Source organism: Oncorhynchus keta, unplaced genomic scaffold (genome assembly GCF_023373465.1).
Source record: "Oncorhynchus keta strain PuntledgeMale-10-30-2019 unplaced genomic scaffold, Oket_V2 Un_scaffold_1526_pilon_pilon, whole genome shotgun sequence".
Taxonomy (NCBI): Eukaryota; Metazoa; Chordata; class Actinopteri; order Salmoniformes; family Salmonidae; genus Oncorhynchus; species Oncorhynchus keta.
Genome location: NW_026290798.1, coordinates 885,619 through 909,762, shown reverse-complemented (window position 1 = coordinate 909,762; position 24,144 = coordinate 885,619). Strand labels below are relative to the sequence as shown.

General features: G+C 45.5%; 1 protein-coding gene and 1 long non-coding RNA gene across 3 annotated transcripts in view; both read right to left on the bottom strand.

Annotated features, from left to right (window-relative positions):
• Positions 1–16,082: 16,082 nt before the first annotated feature.
• mroh1 (maestro heat-like repeat family member 1) overlaps positions 16,083–24,144 on the bottom strand; it is a 47,021-nt gene continuing 38,959 nt past the window's right edge. The window contains exons 43-47 of the mRNA XM_052514109.1: positions 21,523–21,672; positions 20,008–20,142; positions 19,632–19,734; positions 19,134–19,199; positions 16,083–18,499 (exon numbers count right to left, since the gene is read on the bottom strand). Coding sequence (XP_052370069.1) covers positions 18,423–18,499; positions 19,134–19,199; positions 19,632–19,734; positions 20,008–20,142; positions 21,523–21,672 — 531 coding nt within the window. The 3' untranslated portion in view covers positions 16,083–18,422. The remainder of the gene's footprint in view (positions 18,500–19,133; positions 19,200–19,631; positions 19,735–20,007; positions 20,143–21,522; positions 21,673–24,144) is intronic.
• Positions 21,682–24,140, bottom strand: LOC127927564 (uncharacterized). Of its 2 annotated transcripts, none has more exons than XR_008128008.1 (3): positions 23,122–24,140; positions 23,018–23,053; positions 21,682–22,949 (listed from the first exon to the last, which is right to left on the bottom strand). It is a non-coding gene; the product is annotated as an uncharacterized LOC127927564 (long non-coding RNA). The 2 variants fall into 2 exon arrangements; XR_008128007.1 differs by having other exon boundaries at positions 21,682–22,881.

The window sequence follows — 24,144 nt, the reverse complement described above, 5'->3', positions numbered from 1 at the left end:
GTGACAGCGTCAGCTCTGTTCAGAGGGAACAGCTTTAACAGTCTCGGTGATCAACAGTGACAGCGTCAGCTCTGTTCAGAGGGAACAGCTTTAACAGTCTCTGTGATCAACAGTGACAGCGTCAGCTCTGTTCAGAGGGAACAGCTTTAACAGTCTTGGTGATCAACAGTGACAGCGTCAGCTCTGTTCAGAGGGAACAGCTTTAACAGTCTGGGTGATCAACAGTGACAGTGTCAGCTCTGTTCAGAGGGAACAGCTTTAACAGTCTCGGTGATCAACAGTGACAGCGTCAGCTCTGGGTTTTGGAAAGAAGCATGACAGTGGCAGACCAAAACACACCCCAGAAGCTCACAGGTTCCTGCTCCAGCTGTGGTGTTTTAACACCTCACCTCCCAGATTATTCAGTGGTAGTTAGAGAGAGACAGAAAGACACTGCATTCTCTCAACTCATTCAATTCTCTCAGGCTCACACTAACAGACTCCATATGATCCAGAGGACATTACAACTTAATCCATGATAATATACATACAGTCTGTGCATGCAGGGAAAACTCATTTGAATATGTGCATGTGTTATGAAGGTTCTCTATGTGACAATTAAGTACTGCTTTCCTGGTGGAAAAGTATTGATTTCCTGGTTTAGCCATAGAAACTCCAGCAAAAAATATTTTAGGGTTATTTTTTTATATATATATATATATATATATATATATATATATATATAAGGTTAGTTCATTTAGAGATATTTTCAGGTGGAATACTGTTTACTACTGTTGTTGCATCAAGCGTTTTTAATTATCAGTCCAGTTTACCCTTGAAATTCACCCTTTCCCTCATCAAAGAGTTGGTGTCCATTAGCCTTGTTTAAAGGACACCCAGCCCTCCCCACCCTCTCCCCCTCCCCCCCTCCCTCCCTCCCTCCCTCCCTCCCTCCCTCCCTCCCTTTGCCCTAGTGGAGGAGCGGCGAGAGTTTAGCTCATCCTCCCTCCCTCCCTCCCGCCCCGCTTCCCTCCCTCCCTCCCTCCCTCCCTCCCTGCCTGCCTGCCTCCCTCCCTCCCTCCCCTCCCTCCCTCCCTCCCCCTCCCTCCCTGCCCTCCCTCCCTCCCTGCCTGCCTGCCTCCCTCCTGCCTCCCTCCCTCCCTCCCTCCTCCCTCCCTCCCTCCCTCCCCTCCTCCCTCCCTCCCTCCCTCCCTCCCTCCCTCCCTCCCTCCCTTGCCCTAGTGGAGGAGCGGCGAGAGTTTAGCTCATCCTCCCCCCTCCCTCCCTCCCTGCCTACATGCCCGCCTCCCTCCCTCCCTCCCTCCCTCCCTTTGCCCTAGTGGAGGAGCGGCGAGAGTTTAGCTCATCCTCCCTCCTCCCTCCCTCCCCCTCCCTGCCTCCCTCCCTCCCTGCCTGCCTGCCTGCCTGCCTGCCTCCCTGCCTCCCTCCCTCCCTCCCTCCCTCCCTTTGCCCTAGTGGAGGAGCGGCGAGAGTTTAGCTCATCCTCCCTCCCTCCCTCCCTGCCTCCCTCCCTCCCGCCCCTCCCTCCCTCCCTCCCTCCCTGCCTGCCTGCCTGCCTGCCTGCCTGCCTGCCTGCCTCCTCCCTCCCTCCCTCCCTCCCTTTGCCCTAGTGGAGGAGCGGTGAGAGTTTAGCTCATCCTCCCTCCTCCCTGCCTCCCTCCCCTGCCTCCCTCCCCTGCCCTGCCTCCCTCTCTGCCTCCCTCCCTGCCTGCCTGCCTGCCTGCCTGCCTGCCTCCCTCCCTCCCTCCCTCCCTCCCTCCTCCTCCTTCCCTCCCTCCCTCCCTGCCTCCCTCCCTCCCTCCCTTCCTTCCTTCCTTCCTTCCTCTCCCCCTTCCTTCCTTCCTTCCTTCCTTCCTTCCTTCCTTCCTTCCTTCCTTCCTTCCTTCCTTCCTCCCTCCCCCTCCCTCCCTCCCCCTCCCCCTCCTCCCTCCCTCCCTCCCTCCCTCCCTCCCTCCCTCCCTCCCTTGCCCTAGTGGAGGAGCGGTGAGAGTTTAGCTCATCCTCTCTCTCTCTCTCTCTCTTTCTTTCTTTCTTTCTTTCTTTCTTTCTTTCTTTCTTTCTTTTTTCCTTCCTTCCTTCCTTCCTTCCTTCCTTCCTTCCTTCCTTCCTTCCTTCCTTCCTTCCTTCCTTCCTCCCTCCCTCCCTCCCTCCCTCCCCTCCCCTCCCCCCTCCCTCCCTCCCTCCCTCCCTCCCTTTGCCCTAGTGGAGGAGCGGTGAGAGTTTAGCTCACCCTCCCTCCCTCCCTCCCAGCCTCTCCCTCTAGTGGAGGAGCGGCGAGTTTAGCTCATCCTCCCTGCCTCCCTCCCTGCCTCCCTCCCACCCTCTCCCTCTAGTGGAGGAGCGGCGAGTTTAGCTCATCCTCCCTGCCTCCCTCCCTGCCTCCCTCCCTCCATCCCTCCCTCCCACCCTCTCCCTCTAGTGGAGGAGCGGCGAGTTTAGCTCATCCTCCCTGCCTCCCTCCCTGCCTCCCTGCCTCCCACCCTCTCCCTCTAGTGGAGGAGCGGCGAGTTTAGCTCATCCTCCCTGCCTCCCTCCCTGCCTCCCTGCCTCCCACCCTCTCCCTCTAGTGGAGGAGCGGCGAGTTTAGCTCATCCTCCCTGCCTCCCTCCCTCCCTCCCTCCCACCCTCTCCCTCTAGTGGAGGAGCGGCGAGTTTAGCTCATCCTCCCTGCCTCCCTCCCTGCCTCCCTCCCACCCTCTCCCTCTAGTGGAGGAGCGGTGAGAGTTTAGCTCATCCTCCCAGTGCCTTCTGAAGAGAACGGCTGGAGGACAGAGTCCCCTCCTAAAGCCAATGATTCCCACTGGCCTGGAAGGCCTGCTCTTCTCTCCCACAACATCAGGGTCCCCAGAGAGACTATGTGCTAGCTATCTGTTTCTTCATTTCACGGTTCGTTTGTGATCACACTGACTACACCTTACTAGTGTGTGTGTATGTGTGTGTGTGTGCGTGTGTGTGTGTGTGTTTGTTTCTCTTGAACCTGCAGTGAACAACCAGACACAGAGTATCCTTATGGGGATATCATCCTGATGGGATACAACACACCCAAGCACCCAAATTGAAAATGAACAACGGAAGGAGCACCCAGTTATTTCAATTTGCGGTAACTGTGATCATTTTCCCAGGGCATGGAAGCTCACAAGTTAAGCCTAGCAACACACTAGGTATTGTTTTGGTTGATGTAGTAGTATGCAATCATCAAGTTCTCCTTCTACTGAGATGTTGTTATGGGTTGGGCTGCAAGACAATGGTCACAATGCAACGATTCATCATCCACAGTTCGTCTTAGCTACTAATTGTATTGAAATCCACATTTCTTTTGACGTGATAGTAATATTATATGTCAGAATGAATATAACAAACTGTAAATTCAGGACAAGAAAACAAATGGCATAAAAAGTTGCATGAAACATTTTCAAGTTTACTGCAAAGTCAATAAAACTCTTTCAGTCTGAAATTGAAATAGGTTTTCTAATACCAAGCCAGTGTCATCGGGCAATTTCCTTGATCCAGACCAGAATCAAGATTACTACAGGATCTCAAATATAATGGTTTCAGAGCACAACAAGGTGTTTTCATTGTATCACACCACAGTATAAATTGAATGGAACCATCGAATGTGAGCAAAAGCAATCGAGTCACAAATTAAAGGCATACAGTATGTCCTGAAAGAGTGGGGACAACTCCAGATACATTCCTCTTCTGTCTAGCTTTCCACGCCTGCCAGGTGGGAATGAATGACTGTAATTTAAGAGAGAGCGCGAGAGAGACAGAGAGAGGTGATGGAGGAAAGAGAGGGGTTGTGGAGGACAGAGAGAGGTAGAGAGAGAGGGAGAGAGAGGTGGATAAAGAGAGAGGTGGTGGGGAGAAAGAGAGGTGGGGAGAGAGAGAGGTGGAGAGAGAGAGAGAGGTGGAGAGAGAGAGGTGATGGAGGAAAGAGAGAGGTTGTGGAGGACAGAGAGAGGTAGGGAGAGAGAGAGAGGGAGGGAGGGAGAGGTGGTAGAGGAAAAAGATAGGTGGAGGAGAGAGAGTGTGGTGAAGGGGAGAGAGGGAGTGAGGTTGAGAGAAAGAGTGGTGGTGGAAGAGGAAGATGGAGAGGTTGTGGAGGAGAGAGTTGTTGTGGAGGAGAGAGAGAGGTGGTGGAGGAGAGAGAGATGGTGGTGGGGAGAGAGAGAGGTGGTGGGGAGAGAGAGGTTGTGGAGGAAGGAGAGAGATAGTGGAGGAGAGAGAGTGTGGTGAAGGGAGAGAGGGAGGAGGAGAGAAAGAGTGGTGGTGGAAGAGGAAGATGGAGAGGTTGTGGAGGAGAGAGTTGTTGTGGAGGAGAGAGAGAGGTGGTGGAGGAGAGAGAGAGGTGGTGGAGAGAGAGAGGTGGTGGAGGAGAGAGAGAGAGGTGCTGGGGGAGAAAGAGAGGTGTGGTGGAGGGGAGAGAGAGAGGTGGTGAAGGAGAGAGAGAGAGATGGTGGACGCGAGAAAGGTGGTGGACGAGAGAGAGATGGTGGAGGAGAGAGAGAGGGGGTGGAAGAGAGTGAGAGAGGTGGTGGAGGAGAGAGGGGGTGGAAGAGAGTGAGAGAGGTGGTGGAGGAGAGAGAGAGAGGTGGTGAAGGAGAGAGAGAGAGGTGGTGGGGGAGAGAGAGAGGTGGTGAAAGAGAGAGAGAGAGGTGGTGAAAGAGAGAGAGAGAGGTGGTGGGGAGAGAGAAAGGTGGTGGAGGAAAGAGAGAGGTGGTGGAGGAAAGAGAGAGGTGGTAGAGGAGAGAGAGGTGGTAGAGGAGAGAGAGAGAGGGTGGTGGAGGAGAGAGAGAGGTGGTGAAGGAGAGAGAGAGAGGTGGTGAAGGAGAGAGAGAGTGAGGTGGTGGGGAGAGAGAAAGGTGGTGGAGGAAAGAGAGAGGTGGTAGAGGAGAGAGAAGGAGGTGGTGGAGGAGAGAGAGAGGCAGTGGAGGAGAGAGAGAGATGTGGTGGAGGAGAGAGAGAGAGATGTGGTGGAGGAGAAAGAGAGATAGGTGGTAGAGGAGAGAGAGAGGTGGTGGAGGAGGAGAAAGAGAGAGAGGTGGTGAAGGAGAGAGAGAGAGAGAGAGGTGGTGGAGGAGAGAGAGAGGTGGTGGAGGAGAAGAAAGAGAGAGAGGTGGTGAAGGAGAGAGAGAGAGAGAGGTGGTGGAGGAGAGAGAGAGCTTTGTGGGGGAGGTTGAGAGAGAGAGGTTTGGTGGAGAAGTGGGAGAGAGAGGTGGTGGAGAAGAGAGTTAGGTGGTGGAGGAGAGTGAGAGATGGTGGTGGAGGAGAGAGAGAGGTGTTGGAGAGAGAGAGAGCTTTGTGGGGGAGGTTGAGAGAGAGAGGTTTGGTGGAGAAGTGGGAGAGAGAGGTGGTGGAGAAGAGAGTTAGGTGGTGGAGGAGAGTGAGAGATGGTGGTGGAGGAGAGAGAGAGAGAGAGGTGGTGGAGGAGAGAGAGAGCTTTGTGGGGGAGGTTGAGAGAGAGAGGTTTGGTGGAGAAGTGGGAGAGAGAGGTGGTGGAGAAGAGAGTTAGGTGGTGGAGGAGAGTGAGAGATGGTGGTGGAGGAGAGAGAGAGGTGTTGGAGAGAGAGAGAGGTTTGGTGGAGAAGTGGGAGAGAGAGTGTTGGTGGAAGAGGAGGAAGATGCAGAGGTTGTGGAGGAGAAAGAGATGGAGAAAGAGGTGGAGAGAGAAAGGGAGAGAGGTGGAGAAAGAGAGTGGTGTAGGAGGAGGAAGGAGAGATTGTGGAGGAGAGAGAGATGTTGTGGAGGAGAGAGAGAGGTGGTGGAGGAGAGAGATGGTGGAGGAGAGCGAGAGATGGTGGTGGTGGAGGAGAGAGAGGGGTTGAAGGAGAGAGGGAGTGAGGTGGAGAGATAGAGAATGGTGGTGGAAGAGGAGGAAGATGGAGAGGTTGTGGAGGAGAACGAGATGGAGAAAGAGATGGAGAGAGAAAGGGAGAGCGGTGGAGAGAGAGAGTGGTGGAGAAGGAGGAGGAGGAGGAAGGAGAGATTGTGGAGGAGAGATAGATGTTGTGGAGGAGAGAGAGAGAGGTGGTGGAGGAGAGATCGATGGTGGTGGGGAGAGAGAGAGCTGGTGGAGGAGAGATAGAGAGGTGGTGGGGAGGGAGAGAGGTGGTGGAGGAGAGAGAGATGGTGGAGGAGAGAGAGGTGGTGGAGGAGAGAGAGAGGTGGTGAGGAGAGAGAGAGAGAGAGAGAGAGAGAGAGAGAGAGAGAGAGAGAGAGAGAGAGGTGGTGGGGAGAGAGAGAGCTGGTGGAGGAGAGATAGAGAGGTGGTGGGGAGAGAGAGGTGGTGGAGGAGAGAGAGATGGTGGAGGAGAGAGAGGTGGTGGAGGAGAGAGAGAGGTGGTGAGGAGAGAGAGAGAGAGAGAGAGAGAGAGAGAGAGAGAGAGAGAGAGAGGTGGTGGAGGAGAGAGAGAGGTGGTGAGGAGAGAGAGAGAGAGAGAGAGAGAGAGAGAGAGAGAGAGAGAGAGAGAGGTGGTGGAGGAGAGAGAAAGAGGTGGTGGAGGAGAGAGAGATGGTGGAGGAGAGAGAGAGGTGGTGGAGGAGAGAGAAAGGGGTGGTGGAGGAGAGAGACTGTGGAGGAAAGATAGAGAGGTGGTGGGGAGAGAGAGACAGAGAGAAGTGAAGAGAAAGAGAGGTGATGGAAGAGATGGAGAGAGAGGTGGTTGAAGAGAGAGAGAGAGAGGTGGTGGAGGAGAGAGAAAGAGAGGTGGTGGAGGAGAAAGAGAGAGAGGTGGTGGATGAGAGAGAGAGGTGGTGGGGAAGAGAGAGAGAGTGGTGGAGGAGAGAGAAAGATGGTGGAGAGGAGAGAGATGGTGTTGGAGGAGAGAGAGAGGTGGTGGAGGAGAGAGGGAGTGAGGTGGAGAGATAGAGAGTGGTGGCGGAAGAGGAGGAAGGAGAGATTGTGGAGGAGGGAGAGATGTTGTAGAGGAGAGAGAGAGGTGGTGGAGGAGGAGATAGAGGTGTGGTGGGGAAGAGAGAGAGTGTGTTGGAGGAGGGAGAGATGTTGTAGAGGAGAGAGAGAGGTGGTGGAGGAGGAGATAGAGGTGTGGTGGGGAAGAGAGAGAGTGTGTTGGAGGAGAGAGAGGTAGTGGAGGAGAGCAAGAGAGGTGGTGGAGGACAGTGAGAGATGGTGGAAGAGAAAGAGATAGACAGAGAGAAGTGAAGAGAAAGAGAGGTGGTGGAGGAGAGGGGAGAGGTGGAGAGACAGAGGGAGAAAGAGGTGGAGAGAAAGAGAGAAAGAGAAAGAGAGTGGTGAAGGAGAGAGGGAGAGATGGTGAAGGAGAGAGAGAGAAAGACAAAGAGAGAGAGAGGTGGTGGAGCAGAGAGAGAGGTGGTGGGGGAGAGAGAGAGAGAGAGGTGGTGGGGGAGAGAGAGAGAGAGGTGGTGAAGGAGAGAGAGAGAGAGAGGTCGTGGAGGAGAGAGAGGTTTGGTGGAGAAGTGGGAGAGAGAGGTGGTTGAAGGAGAGAGAGAGAGAGTGGTGGGGGAGAGAGAGAGAAATGACCTGGTGAAGGAGTTATCAAAATCCGAAATGACCTTCCAGTGTGGTTGAAGGAGAGAGAGGTTTGGTGGAGAAGTGGGAGAGAGAGGTGGTTGAAGGAGAGAGAGAGAGAGAGAGATGGTGAAGGAGAGAGGTTCCAACGACCTTCCAGTGTCACCTTCAGTCAGTTATCAAAATCCGTTAAATGACCTTCCAGTGTCACCTTCAGTCAGTTATCAAAATCCGTTAAATGACCTTCCAGTGTCACCTTCAGTCAGTTATCAAAATCCGTTAAATGACCTTCCAGTGTCACCTTCAGTCAGTTATCAAAATCCGTTTAAATGACCTTCCAGTGTCACCTTCAGTCAGTTATCAAAATCCATTAAATGACCTTCCAGTGTCACCTTCAGTCAGTTATCAAAATCCGTTAAATGACCTTCCAGTGTCACCTTCAGACAGTTATCAAAATCCGTTAAATGACCTTCCAGTGTCACTTTCAGTCAGTTATCAAAATCCTTCGAACGACCTTCCAGTGTCACCTTCAGCCAGTTATCAAAATCCGTTAATGACCTTCCAGTGTCACCTTCAGTCAGTTATCAAAATCCTTCAAATGACCTTCCAGTGTCACCTTCAGACAGTTATCAAAATCCTTCCATGACCTTCCAGTGTCACCTTCAGTCAGTTATCAAAATCCTTCAATGACCTTCCAGTGTCACCTTCAGTCAGTTATCAAAATCCTTCCAATGACCTTCCAGTGTCACCTTCAGTCAGTTATCAAAATCCTTCCATGACCTTCCAGTGTCACCTTCAGTCAGTTATCAAAATCCTTCCAATGACCTTCCAGTGTCACCTTCAGTCAGTTATCAAAATCCTTCCAATGACCTTCCAGTGTCACCTTCAGTCAGTTATCAAAATCCTTCCAATGACCTTCCAGTGTCACCTTCAGTCAGTTATCAAAATCCTTTCAATGACCTTCCAGTGTCACCTTCAGTCAGTTATCAAAATCCATCCAACGACCTTGCAGTAACACCTTCAGCCAGTTATCAAAATCCTTCCAATGACCTTCCAGTGTCACCTTCAGACAGTTATCAAAATCCATCCAACGACCTTCCAGTGTCACCTTCAGACAGTTATCAAAATCCTTCCAATGACCTTCCAGTGTCACCTTCAGACAGTTATCAAAATCCTTCCAATGACCTTCCAGTGTCACCTTCAGACAGTTATCAAAATCCATCCAATGACCTTCCAGTGTCACCTTCAGACAGTTATCAAAATCCTTCCAATGACCTTCCAGTGTCACCTTCAGCCAGTTATCAAAATCCTTCCAATGACCTTCCAGTGTCACCTTCAGCCAGTTATCAAAATCCATCCAACGACCTTCCAGTAACATCTGACAAGGGTGCCGTAATCTTTCATTACATTTTCCACCTATAGTTTGTCATATTGTAGAGTCTGTATGCAAGGCTGGTTTCCTAGTCTTTGTGATTAACACCGGATCTCTGTCCCGCTTCTCTCTGTGTGTGTGTGTGTGTGTGTGTGTGTGTGTGTGTGTGTGTGTGTGTGTGTGTGTGTGTGTGTGTGTGTGTGTGTGTGTGTGTGTGTGTGTGTGAGGGTCTTGTCAGGCCCTTTCATCGGCAGCATTAGCATTAGCAGTAAATGGGTGGCCAATGAGAGACGTTATCATACAGCAACAAATGAGCAGTAATCCCCTGTTTAAACCAGCCAAGAAAGAGGGAGAGAACAGCCCAAGTCGATAGGAGGTACTGACCGTACGATGACAATGGAAAAGATCCAACTTGATTATGATGAAGGACAGTTAGTGTTTTTCCAACATAGAAAATGACCTCAGGCACACAGAGGTAGCATCCCTAATGGTACCCTGTTCCCTAGACTCTGGTCTAAAGTAGTGCACTACGTAGGGTTCCATTTGGAACGCAGTTAGAATCACATCTACCTGACCTCACATATACACACGTTTTCCCTAATCCTGAGACTATAAGGATTCAACCCTGAGAAGATTAAAGTGGATTTCTGCAAGGTAATGTGAATGACTTGATAAACACAATCTGATCACAGTGTGTTTGACCTTTTAACCCACATCCCCAAAACCATTTCCATTGGATAATAATCACATTTCTCTCAGTCTCTTCATTGGCTTTAGCATTTCAGTCAATGTAGAACTGTCTGACTCTCCCGTTTAGCAATTCAGCAAGGTTGAAACGACAACGTGAGGGTTATTTGATTATGATGAGCTTTAGCTCCCCCATGTGGTTACACGAGAGAGAGGAGGAGGAGTCCTTCTCCTTGGTCAGGTGACAGATCTATAACCTGCTCCTGACACACATTTTAAGTGATCAAATTCTACGTGACATCATAATAAATCCTTGTGGTAGGAATTTATGAAATCATAGTTTTGTGATATAAAATCATGAAAATCCTTGAGTCCTGTGATATGACATCACGGTCTTGTGATATAAAATCCTTGAGTCCTGTGATATGACATCACGGTCTTGTGATATAAAATCCTTGAGTCCTGTGATATGACATCACGGTCTTGTGATATAAAATCCTTGAGTCCTGTGATATGACATCATGGTCTTGTGATATAAAATCCTTGAGTCCTGTGATATGACATCATGGTCTTGTGATATAAAATCCTTGAGTCCTGTGATATGACATCATGGTCTTGTGATATAAAATCCTTGAGTCCTGTGATATGACATCACGGTCTTGTGATATAAAATCCTTGAGTCCTGTGATATGACATCACGGTCTTGTGATATAAAATCCTTGAGTCCTGTGATATGACATCACGGTCTTGTGATATAAAATCCTTGAGTCCTGTGATATGACATCATGGTCTTGTGATATAAAATCCTTGAGTCCTGTGATATGACATCATGGTCTTGTGATATAAAATCCTTGAGTCCTGTGATATGACATCACGGTCTTGTGATCAGATAGAACATGAGCTGATGCATAACAAGAAAACCTCGTAATGATCCTCTTTCGATGTGATGGGAGGCAGCTGTCCTCCAGCCATACTGAGGATGTTCCATCATTCATGAAAGGGAAGACCTTCCTTCACTCTCATAACTACCTCCTGTCCTGCTCTCTTGAATAGGAGTGAAGTTTGATGTACAGTATCAGTCAGAGGTTTGGACAAACCAACTCATTCCAGGGTTTTTATTTTAATTTTTACTACATTGTAGTAAAACTATAAAATAACACACATGCAATCATGTAGTAACCAACAACTTATTAAACAAATCAAAATATATTTTAGATTTTAGATTATTTTAAGTAGCCACGCTTTGCCTTGATGACAGCTTTGCAAACTCTTGGCATTCTCTCAACCAGCTTCATGAGGTAGTCACCTAGAATGCATTTCAATTATGAGGTGTGTTTTGTTAAAAGTTAATTTGTGGAATTTCTTTCCTTCTTAATGCATTTGAGCCAATCAGGTGTGTTGTGACAAGGTATACAGAAGATTATGCAAGAACAGCTCAAAGAAGCAAAGAGAAATGACAGTCCATCATTTAAGACATGAAGGTTAGTCAATCCAGAACATATCAAGAACTTTGAAAGTTTCTTCAAGTGTAGTTGCAATAACCATCAAGCGCTATGATGAAACTGTCTCTCATGAGGACCCCCACAGGAAAAGAAGACCCATAGTTACCTCTAATGAACTTATCCTCTGCAGCAGAAGTAACTACACCTCAGATTGCAGCTCAAATAAGTACTTCACAGAGTTCAAGTAGCAGACACATCTCAACATCAACTGTTCACAAGAGACTGCGTGAATCAGCCCTTCATGGTCCAATTGCTGCAAGAAACCACTACTAAAGGACACCAATAATAAGAAGAGACTTGCTTGGGCCAAGAAACATGAGCAATGGACATTAGAGTGGTGGAAATGTGTCCTTTGGTCCGAATTTGAGATTTTTGGATCCAACCTCCGTGTCTTTGTGAGATGCAGAGTAGGTGAACGGATGATATCTGCATGTGAGGAGGTGTGATGGTGCTTTGCTGGTGACACTGTCTGTGATTTATTTACACACTTAACCAGCATGGCTACCACACCATTCTGCAGTGATCTGGTTTGCGCTTAGTGGGACTATCATTTGTTTTTCAACAGGACAATGACCCAAAACACACCTCCAGGCTGTGTAAATGCTTTTTGACCAAGGAGAGTGATGAAGTGTTGCATCAGATGACCTGACCTCCACAATCACCTGACCTCAACCCAATTGAGATGGTTTGGGATGAGTTGGACCACAGAGTGATGGAAAAGCAGCCAACAAGTGCTCAGCATATGTGGGGACTCCTTCAAGACTATTGGAAAATAATTCCTCATGAAGCTGGTTGAGAGAATGCCAAGAGTATGCAAAGCTGTCTTCAAGGCAAATGTTGGCTACTTTGAATAATCTAAAATCTAAAATATATTTTGATTTGTTTAACACTTTTTTTGTTACTACATGATTCCATGTGTTTTTTCATAGTTTTCATGTCTTCACTATTATTCTAAAATGTAGAAAATAGTAAAAAATAAATAAAAACCCTTGAATGAGTAGGTGTGTCCAGACATTTAAATGGTACTGTAAGTACCTATTAATGAAGCGTTCAACTGTTTTCAGAGGTGTAAAAACCTTAGACATGACCCAGTAATCAACATGTACAGTTAGGGATGTGGGAGGGAGATTTTACAGTACAGGAGAAAGTCTTCCATGGTTCTGTGGCATGACATGACTCACAACCAATGATGTGCATAAACCCTGGATGACTGACAGGAGGCACTGTATTAAAGCCACAGTGCAGCCATCTTGGTACTCCTCCTCCATTGTAAAAATAATAATAATAATTTATGAATGTCTAGATTCGGGTTTTAACATGTTTTCTATTAATGCATTGAAATTGTATCATGTGCACTAAACATGTTAAAATGAAAAAATACATTAAAAAAATTCCTTAATTAAAGTATAGATTTTTAGAGATTATGAATGTTACTGTCCCCACAACAACAACAAAATCATGAATTATGTAATTTTGTCCTTAATTGAAATAGTGTGAATTTTATTCATTCCTACACAGCAGTGGTTCCCAAACTTTTTATAGTCCCGTACCCCTTCAAACATTCAACCTCCAGCTGTACCCCCTCTAGCACCAGGGTCAGCACACTCTCAAATGTTGTTTTTTGCCATCATTGTAACCCTGCCACACACACACTATATGATACATTCATTAAACATAAGAATGAGTGTGAGTTGTCGTCACAACACGGCTCGTGGGAAGTGACAAAGAGCTCTTATGGGACCAGGGCACAAATAATAATATAATAATAAATCAATAATTTAGCTCTTTATTTAACCATCTTACATATAAAACCTTATTTGTTAATTGAACATTGTGAAAAACTCACCACAGGTTAATGAGAAAGGTGTGCTTGAAAGGATGCACTTAACTCTGTAATGTTGGGTTGTATTGGAGAGTCTCAGTCTTAAATAATTTTCCACACACAGTCTGTGCCTGTATTTAGTTTTCATGAGGGCCGAGAATCCACTCTCACGTACTGTAGGTACGTGGTTGCAAAGGGCATCAGTGTCTTAACGGTGTAATTTGCCAAGGCAGGATACTCTGAGCGCAGCCCTATACAGAAATCTGGCAGTGGTTTCTGATTAAATAAAATCTTCACAGAACCACTTGTTGCAATTTTGATGAGTCTCTCTTGTTCAGATATCGGTAAGTGGACTGGAGGCAGGGCATAAAAGGGATAATGAATCCAGTTGTTTGTGTCATCAACCATTTTGGGAAAGTACCTGTGTAATTGCACACCCAACTCACTCAGGTGCTTTGCTATATCACATTTGACATTGTCCGTAAGCTTGAGTTCATTTTCACACAAAGAATCATACAATGATGGAAAGACGTGTGTGTTGTCCTTGTTAATGCAGACAGAGAAGAGCTCCAACTCCTTCATCATAGCCTCGATTTTGTCCCGCACATTGAATATAGTTGCGGAGAGTCCCTGTAATCCTAGATTCAGATCATTCAGGTGAGAAAAAGCATCACCCAGATAGGCCAGTCGTGTGAGAAACTCGTCATCATCAAGAGGTCAGACAAGTGAAAACGATGGTCAGTGAAGAAAACTTTAAGCTGGTCTCTCAATTCAAAACAACGTGTCAATACTTCAATACTTTTATGTTGTAAAAACATTACATGGTCACTGTCCATATCATTGCATAGTGCAGAAAATACACAAGAGTTCAGGGGCCTTGCTTTATCAAAGTTAACCATTTTCACTGTAGTGTCCAAAATGTCTTTCAAGCTGTCAGGCATTCCCTTGGCAGCAAGAGCCTCTCGGTGGATGCTGCAGTGTACCCAAGACCCTCTCAGTGGATGCTGCAGTGTACCCAAGTGGCGTCGGGAGAAACTGCTTGCCTGCGCGTTATCACTCCACTATGTCTCCCTGTCATGGCTTTTGCACCATCAGTACAGATACCAACATGAGCAGCAGCTACGTTTGGCTACATACGGACCGTTAGTGGAATCTCCGCGAGAGAGCAACGGTTCATGTGATTGGATGTTAATTATTTAACTAGGCTACCTGTATTTGACATTGTGTTGTTAACCACTAGATGGTTTAATTTTATTTTTGGCAGTGAAACAAGGTTAATCAGGCCAGGAAAAAACCTCACCGAAATGTATATCCCCATTGGACTGTTTGAAAATGTGAAATACAAAACTAAAGGATTACTTCTACTGGGGAAGAGACCGGTGGTTTTCTAGCCTCTCAATGGCCAATACATCAGCAATCCAGGGTTTATATGCATCATTGGTCACAACTTTAGACTAACGATTATTGCCTTTTCTCTTCTGCAGGACAATGTAGAACCAATATCGCCATCTCCGGTCTTCTCTAGGACAATGAAGCATCAATATCACCATCTCCAGTCTTCTCTAGGACAATGAAGCATCAATATCACCATCTCCTGTCTTCTCTAGGACATTGAAGCATCAATATCGCCATCTCCTGTCTTCTCTAGGACAATGAAGCATCAATATCACCACCTCCTGTCTTCTCTAGGACATTGAAGCATCAATATCACCATCTCCTGTCTTCTCTAGGACAATGAAGAACCAATATCACCATCTCCTGTCTTCTCTAGGACAATGTAGAACCAATATCACCATCTCCTGTCTTCTCTAGGACAATGAAGAACCAATATCACCATCCCTTGTCTTCTCTAGGACAATGAAGAACCAATATCACCATCCCTTGTCTTCTCTAGGACAATGAAGAACCAATATCACCATCTCCTGTCTTCTCTAGGACAATGTAGAACCAATATCACCATCTCCTGTCTTCTCTAGGACAATGAAGAACCAATATCACCATCCCTTGTCTTCTCTAGGACAATGAAGAACCAATATCACCATCCCTTGTCTTCTCTAGGACAATGAAGAACCAATATCACCATCCCTTGTCTTCTCTAGGACAATGAAGAACCAATATCACCATCCCTTGTCTTCTCTAGGACAATGAAGCATCAATATCACCATCTCCTGTCCTGACCACTGATCTAGCTGGCGTTCCAATCCATAGCCTCATCAAGTGCAGCTACAGTATATGATTGCATTACCTTCAAAGTCATTATTTAAAGATGGTCAATTAAGATTTGAAATGACCTGCATGACAATGTGGAGCTGCCATTTACGGTAAACCAATTGTTATCTGAAATTAACTGTGTTGACCTGAGGAGAACACCGGTGCCATTCAATGTGATGATGACACTGATCATTTTAAATCACCATTACGGATCTTGAGATTGGATTGCTTATTTAGACAATATGGGTTTCTCATGCAGAGCGGTCGCTGGAAGCAGTTTTAAGAGGACATCCAGTCATTCACATGGGCGAGTGGTTATCAAGGTTCAGCCCATTTCATTCAACAAGCCGTCATTTGGTCATGAAGTTAAATTGACTCAGATTCAATACGCCGGTATGTATTCTATTCCATTAGGTGTTGATTATCTCAGACTGCCTGAGACCCCAATCTGCTGACTGCAGTTGAATACAGTGGCCAGTTAGAACGTGCAGTGAATGTAACATCAATTATATGGCCTAGAGTTAAACTTCATCACCAATGGTTTGGTTCACCTTGAACACTACAGATCCAAATACTGCTGGGTGAGACTCACTTTCTTTTTCTGTCTTCAAACTACCCAACCAATACTCTCCTCTCTTCCTTTTGAGGAGTTGTGAAGAGACCCAGTGGACAGTACTTTAAAGTGAGATATATTAAAAACCATTAGTCATTTAGAAAAACTGCTCTGATGGACACAATTAAATCTTATTCCCCAATTCACTTCCATCAGGCAGATGCCTTTCCAGATGAATGCTGTGTGAGGAGAGCAGGGGACTCCCACAGGTTATCAAATAAGCTTCCACATACAGTTTATATACTCAATAGTATAGAAGTACCTTTCCTTTATATATTCATCTTTCTCCATACTTTCCTTAGAAAACAGCTTTAATAACCATATGATTTATTATGTCTTAGTGCTTTTCTTTGAACAATTGTGACATAAAAGGCTCAGGACACCAGTTATTTTTATAGGGATCGTCACTTTATTTTGTAAATAAAATATGATTTCCGTTTCAAATTAACACAGTGTGCATATCATATTTTTCCATGTCCATTATTGAAAGATGTCACGTTAAAATATGACATTAACAAAGAATGGTCCAACAGAACAGCCATCATCCCCAGTAACCCTTCAACAGCCCAGACACTGAGACACACAGGTCCAATCCAGCTGTACTTTAGGACCAGGACTTTTACCCAATGTAGGCAACACATTAAATAGCGCCTAGACTGCACTTTACCACAGGAAAACATCTCTATCCACCAGTTAAACAACAAAACATGTGGATGTTTCATTCACTGTGTACAATGACAGACTGATTAAGTAGTGCACCGTAAAACCTCTCGACAGGAATGTCATCTCAAGACCTCATAACCTGTTATAATCAGTACCCTAACCCAATCACATGAAACGGACAGGAGTGGAAAAGTGAAGTGCATCTTTTAAGAGAAAGAGTGTGAGATAAGACTAGGAGCGATGTGAAAAGAAAGAAAAGGTTGTGTCCATCTTAATGCAGCTACCCAGTAAAACTATTATTTGTAGATATGGGTTCAAATACTATTTGGAATCATTTCAAGTACATTAGGTGTTCTTAATTCTGCTTGCCTGCTGGCACAATGGATCCAATAGAAAAGCGCTGGCTAAACTGCCAACCCAGCCCCTCTGGCAGGTTAAAGTAAACCACACTATTTTTGAAATAAATCAAATAGTATTTAAATCCAGGTCTGATTATTTGGCACTGTGGCAACTCCACGGGAGTGCCTGGTTGCGTACATGTTGTACCTGGGGTAAAGAAGAACAGATAAAGACTAGAGATCACGTTCATTAGGCACCAAACGGAAGAAAACAGGGAGGGACTATCTGGACTAACTTCCCATATTCATTTTCCGTTGCGTGGTCCTAATGAAAGTGACCCAGGTGTTTTCCCTGACCTGACAAGTAGAAACTCTGGGCCCTCAATGTATAACTATATAACTAGGGCCTGTTTTCCCCCCTGGTGAGGTCTCGTGGTCAGGAGTAATCTCCTGTTCCTACAAGACATTTTCTGAACTAGCTACAATAGTGTTTCAGGATGCAGTTCTGTTGTTAAACAATGCTAGCACGGGAATAAATGGAGCCTCTGAAATCCCTTCTGCCTCAGAAGTAACTGTAAGAACAGGTACATGGAATGGTTTTGGGCCATCCTCGCTGACAGACAGCCTCCTTGGACGTGGCTGATAACTGCCCATCCTTGAGTGGAGGGCTGTGACGGTCATGGAGCTTTGTAGAACGGCAGTTTCGTCACCAAATGACTGCGGTCACCGTAACAACCGTTCAAATAGCAAAATAAATACAAATTAATAAATGTAGACGCACATTTCTCCTCCGTTCCTGACTGCATGTGCTGCCATAGAAACAGAATGAATAGAACGGGAGTCCCCGTTCAACTCAACGTTGGCATAATGGGTGGACTGGCAGTCATTGCGAGTCTACCCATAGGACCAAAGCAGGAAGTAAAATATGTGCTGTGATTTGGTGATTCAACTCAATAGACATGACAAAAAGTACAGTACATTCCATTGCATGAGCCACAGCAGTTAACATAATTTGAATGAACATTCTACATTACAACAAAGTTTAATCAAGAGTCCATGTTGCAGAAGAAAGGGACTTCACTGCACACATTAATTTTCTATGGTAATGGAGGTTACTTTCTATCCGGTATTCATCCATAACCGTGGGTTACAGGGTAATAGTGCCAGCCCTACGTGTGTTTCAGGGGTTGATCCACTACACTAGTGTGAATAGAGGCTGGAGATCAACCCCTAGCCCCTCCCCGCAAGGCCCTTTTCCTGACCTGAAAGGGACAGACAGCTATAACCAATTAGGTGGAGATTCCATCCAGCAGGCAAATCCCATCAGGAGGCCAAGGAAGTAACTACCATATTGCCTAAACTTTTCTAATCCCTTCAGGTCTACAGGTGTGCTTAGGGAAGAGGGGATAGGGCTCCATTTGGAATTCAGCAAAACACTAAGCTCAGCGGAGGTCAAGCCCATTGGCCAATTGACCTAACCCACTGTCAACATTCTAAAAGACAAATTCAAAAAGTGTCAGATTTCATAATACTGCTCCAAAGTGCTATGCATGTTTTTCTATACATGGAGGTACAGTCTTTGGTCACTAATACATATTTTCACAGACTAATTCAAGTTGCACTGTCAACATGTGAAGTACCAGATCATCTTTGTAGAAAACAGTAACATGAACAACTCTAAAACAGCTAATGAAGTAATGAATGGCAGGCAGGATGTGTGTCTGTTCAATGGAAGTGGCCCATAGCTTCAGCTGCCTTGACTCTCACCACTGGGTCTGGGTCCTGGAGCAGCATGACCAGACCTGGGAGACACCACACACAGAACACAGTATGAGGTCATTGTCTTCCCCCAGGTGGCATCACTCCTATGCAACGCTGGTCAGACAAGAAAATGAGGTTTCCCTGATCCCTGGTCAGACAGAAGACAATGAGTATGAGGAGGTTTCCCTGGTCAGACAGAAGACAATGAGTATGAGGTAGGTTTCCCTGGTCAGACAGAAGACAATGAGTATGAGGTAGGTTTCCCTGATCCCTGGTCAGACAGAAGACAATGAGTATGAGGAGGTTTCCCTGGTCAGACAGAAGACAATGAGTATGAGGTAGGTTTCCCTGGTCAGACAGAAGACAATGAGTATGAGGTAGGTTTCCCTGATCCCTGGTCAGACAGAAGACAATGAGTATGAGGAGGTTTCCCTGATCCCTGGTCAGACAGAAGACAATGAGTATGAGGAGGTTTCCCTGATCAGACAGAAGACGATGAGTATGAGGAGGTTTCCCTGATCCCTTGGATCTGAGCAGGAATAACTCCTGGCCCGACATACACAAGCACCTTTAGTGACAGTAATATCACATGGAAGGAGTACTCATCACACAGATTACTACAACCGTTCCAACAGGCCCAACTCACTGGGAAGCAGAACTAGAGAAACAGCCTACCTTTGGTCACACTCCCCATGTTGATGTGAGAAAATAATTCCTCAGGAAGATTACCCAGAAGGAAACCTACAAAGAAATAAAGGACTTTAACGTTTCATTAGATAAATATTTAAGTGAAAATCTCTACCATGGTAAATGAGAGAGAATATTTGGTTTGTGCAAACAGCTTCACTGATATTCTCTTCTTGAAAATTACAACTAATTATGACATGTATCCTATATTAATAACAGAACACTGTCTGAAAAATGACTAATACTTTTCTAACTCACGAATGACTACAAAGGGATAGCTACAGAAGCTAAGACACAGAGCAGAGCCATGTTGAGCAGGGTTGAGGTCAATTCACAAGGTAAACTAAATTCCAATTTTCCTTATTGAAAAGCATTGAAGAGAATTGGGATTTCAGTGTACTTCCTGAATTGAAATAGAACCCAACCCTGGTGTTGAGGTGAAGTTGAGGAAACAGAGACATCCCACTAACCAGTTTCCCTACCTACCGATAAACATAGCAGCGCCGGCCCGAACCTCGGCCCAGCTGCTTTTGAAGAACTGGATGACAGTGATGTGGTAGAAGTTGAGCATGCCAGGGAAGTCTTGAATCTGGGGACAGATCAAAGAACAGTTCTATCATATGAAGAGAGAAAAATAACTGTAACCTTTTGTAGTAGAACATTATTCAAGGTGGGTTTCCAAGGCAACTGCTCTAGTGATTGCATAGCGTGCAACGCATTTAAAAAGCTGTTTACAACAGTAAATCATTTCCGCCTCCTGACGCCAGATCTCCGTTACTGGTTTTGATGGCCGACGGTGAGGTCTGTACCAGTTTGTGGATGGTGAGTAGAGTATTACAGTATTAGACAGTGATCAACTCACAATATATTTGGTGAGGTCGTTGATGAACTCTCCGTAGTGCAGACTCTTGTCCTCGTGGAGATGGTTCTGGAACATAGTGGTGATGAGCTCTGAGCCCACCACCGGAGCACACACTCGCATGGCATACTTACACGCCTGCACGGACAAACAGACAGGAAACAGTCTTTTAGCCTACCATCTGAGTCTCTGCACAAAGGCTGCTTCAGTTCAATCCACATGACGTAATAATGTATCGTTTACTTTAATCTATGACATAAACCAGACTATATCAGATGAATCTTTGATATAACCTTTTGTAACTAGGGGGCAGTATTTTCATTTTTGAATAAAACACGTTCCCATTTTAAATGGGATATTTTGTCACGACAAGATGCCCGACTATGCATATAATTGACAGCTTTGGATAGAAAACACTGACGTTTCCAAAACTGCAAAGATATTGTCTGAGTGCAACAGAACTGATGTTACAGGCGAAACCCAGATAAAAATCCAACCAGGAAGTGCCCCATTTTTTGAAAGCCCTGCATGCCAATGACTCCTTATATGGCTGTGAATGGGCTACGAATGAGCTTACACTTTCTACGTATTCCCCAAGGTGTCTACAGCATTGTGACGTCTTTTTACGCATTTATGTTGAAGAATAGCCGTAAGGGACCACATTGAGCAAGTGGTCACATGATGGCTCCCGCAGAAAATCTTGCATAAAGTACACAAGTAGCCATTTTTCCAATCGCTTCTTATGAGAAACCAATTGTCCCGGTGGATATTTTATCAAATAGATATGTGAAAAACACCTTGAGGATTGATTCAAAACAACGTTTGCCATGTTTCTGTCGATATTATGGAGCCAATTTGGGAAAAAGTTCGGCGTTGTAGTGACTGCATTTTCCGGTCGATTTCTCAGCCAAACGTGAAGAACAAACGGAGCTATTTCAACTACAAATATAATATTTTTGGAAAAAAGGAAAATTTGCTATCTAACTTGGGAGTCTCCTGAGTGAAAACATCCTAAGTTCTTCAAAGGTAAATGATTTAATTTGATTGCTTTTCTTATTTTCGTGAAAATGTTGCCTGCTGGTAGCAGAGCCTAGCATAGCATTATGCCATGATAAACTTACACAAATGCTTGTCTAGCATTGGCTGTGAAGCATATTTTGAAAATCTGAGATGACAGTGTGATTAACAAAAGGCTAAGCTGTGTCTCAATATATTTCATTTGTGATTTTCATGAATAGGAACATTTTCTTGGAAGATTTGTCCGCTGTGTTATGGTAATTAGTTTGAGGCTATGATTACGCTCCCGCATGCGGGATGGGTAGTATCAGGAAGATAAACCAGACTATATCAGATTAATCTATGATATAAACCAGACTATATCAGATTAATTCTAGGTATGTAAAGCACAGGACTGCAAAGAAAACTAGACAACAGGTATAGTATACCAAACATCAAACCAGTTTGTAGAACCATAGTTCCCCAAGTCCACTGCCTGAGTGTTGATGTGAAGTTACCCACCTTGACCACCTGCAGGTTGGGGTCACTGAGGTGCAGCAGCAGGCTGACCAGTACGTTGTGGATCTGGTCTTTGAACACAGGCTCTCCTGAACCAAACTTCGACAGGTTCCCCAGGAGCATGATGGAGGCACAGCGGATCTCATCATTCTCCTGTTGGGTCAACAGTACAGGAGCGCAGTTAGAGGATTCACACTAAACCCATCATTACATTAAAACACAGCAGTAGACCTACAGTACAGGAGCGCAGTTAGAGGATTCACACTAAACCCATCATTACATTAAAACACAGCAGTAGACCTACAGTACAGAGAACCATGAGAGGATTCACACTAAACCCATCATTACATTAACACACAGCAGTAGACCTACAGTACAGGAGCGCAGTTAGAGGATTCACACTAAACCCATCATTACATTAACACACAGCAGTAGACCTACAGTACAGGAGCGCAGTTAGAGGATTCACACTAAACCCATCATTACATTAACACACAGCAGTAGACCTACAGTACAGGAGCGCAGTTAGAGGATTCACACTAAACCCATCATTACATTAACACACAGCAGTAGACCTACAGTACAGGAGCGCAGTTAGAGGATTCACACTAAACCCATCATTACATTAAAACACAGCAGTAGACCTACAGTACAGGAGCGCAGTTAGAGGATTCACACTAAACCCATCATTACATTAACACACAGCAGTAGACCTACAGTACAGGAGCGCAGTTAGAGGATTCACACTAAACCCATCATTACATTAACACACAGCAGTAGACCTACAGTACAGGAGCGCAGTTAGAGGATTCACACTAAACCCATCATTACATTAACACACACCAGTAGACCTACAGTACAGGAGCGCAGTTAGAGGATTCACACTAAACCCATCATTACATTAACACACAGCAGTAGACCTACAGTACAGGAGCGCAGTTAGAGGATTCACACTAAACCCATCATTACATTAACACACAGCAGTAGACCTACAGTACAGGAGCGCAGTTAGAGGATTCACACTAAACCCATCATTACATTAACACACACCAGTAGACCTACATAACAGAGAACCTTGAGAGGATCCAACCTAAACCCATCATTACATTAACACACACCAGTAGACCTACATAACAGAGAACCTTGAGAGGATTCAACCTAAACCCATCATTACATTAACACACAGCAGTAGACCTACATAACAGAGAACCTTGAGAGGATCCAACCTAAACCCATCATTACATTAACACACAGCAGTAGACCTACATAACAGAGAACCTTGAGAGGATTCACACTAAACCCATCATTACATTAACACACACCAGTAGACCTACATAACAGAGAACCTTGAGAGGATCCAACCTAAACCCATCATTACATTAACACACAGCAGTAGACCTACAGTACAGAGAACCTTGAGAGGATTCAACCTAAACCCATCATTACATTAACACACACCAGTAGACCTACATAACAGAGAACCATGAGAGGATTCAACCTAAACCCATCATAACATTAACACACACCAGTAGACCTACATAACAGAGAACCATGAGAGGATCCAACCTAAACCCATCATTACATTAACACACAGCAGTAGACCTACATAACAGAGAACCTTGAGAGGATCCAACCTAAACCCATCATTTAAAACAATAATTTGTTCTTAACTGACTTGCCTAGTTAAATAAAGGTTTAAAAAAAAAAAAAACATTTTTAAAGGTAAGAAACCTCTTTTGCAACCTTGCAAAGTTTCAGTAATCGTATTATTTTTTATTTATTTAACCTTTATTTAACAAGGCAAGTCAGTTAAGAACAAATTATTGTTTTCAATGACGGCCTAGGAACAGTGGGTTAACTGCCTTTTTCAGGGGCAGAATGACAGATTTTTACCTTATTAGAGCTGGGATTCGATCTTGCAACCTTTCAGTTACAAGTCCAACGCTCTACCCACTTTATTTTGTCCCCCTACACCAAACGCGATCACGACACGCAGGTTAAAATATCAAAACACACACTGAACCTGCCGCCCCTAAGTAATAAAGTCAATAGACAAAAGCTACTGGACATGGAATCAATGTACAGGGACCAGGATTCACCTCTATTTATTTGATTGAACCCAAACTACCAATTAAGTTGACTGAAAAACACATTCCCATTTACAGCAATGATCTGGGGAATAGTGGCGATGAATGAGCCAATAGTAAGCTTGGGATGATTAGGTGACGGTATGAGGGCCAGATTGGGAATTTAGCCAGGACACCAGGGTTAACACCCCTACTCTAACAATAAGTGCCATGGGATCTTTAGTGACCACAGAGAGTCAGGACACCAGTTTAACGTCCCATCCGAAAGACAGCACCCTACACAGGGCAATGTCCCCAATCACTGCCCTGGGGCATTGGGGCCCTCCCACACCACTTCCAGCAGCATCTGGTCTCCTATCTAGGGACCGACCAGGACCAACCCTGCTTAGCTTCAGAGGCAATCCAGCAGTGGGCTGCAGCAGGGTGGTAATGCTACCATGACAACAGTGGGCTGCAGCAGGGTAGTAATGCTACCATGACAACAGTGGGCTGCAGCAGGGTGGTAACCATGACAACAGATGTGTGTATCTGCTCAACT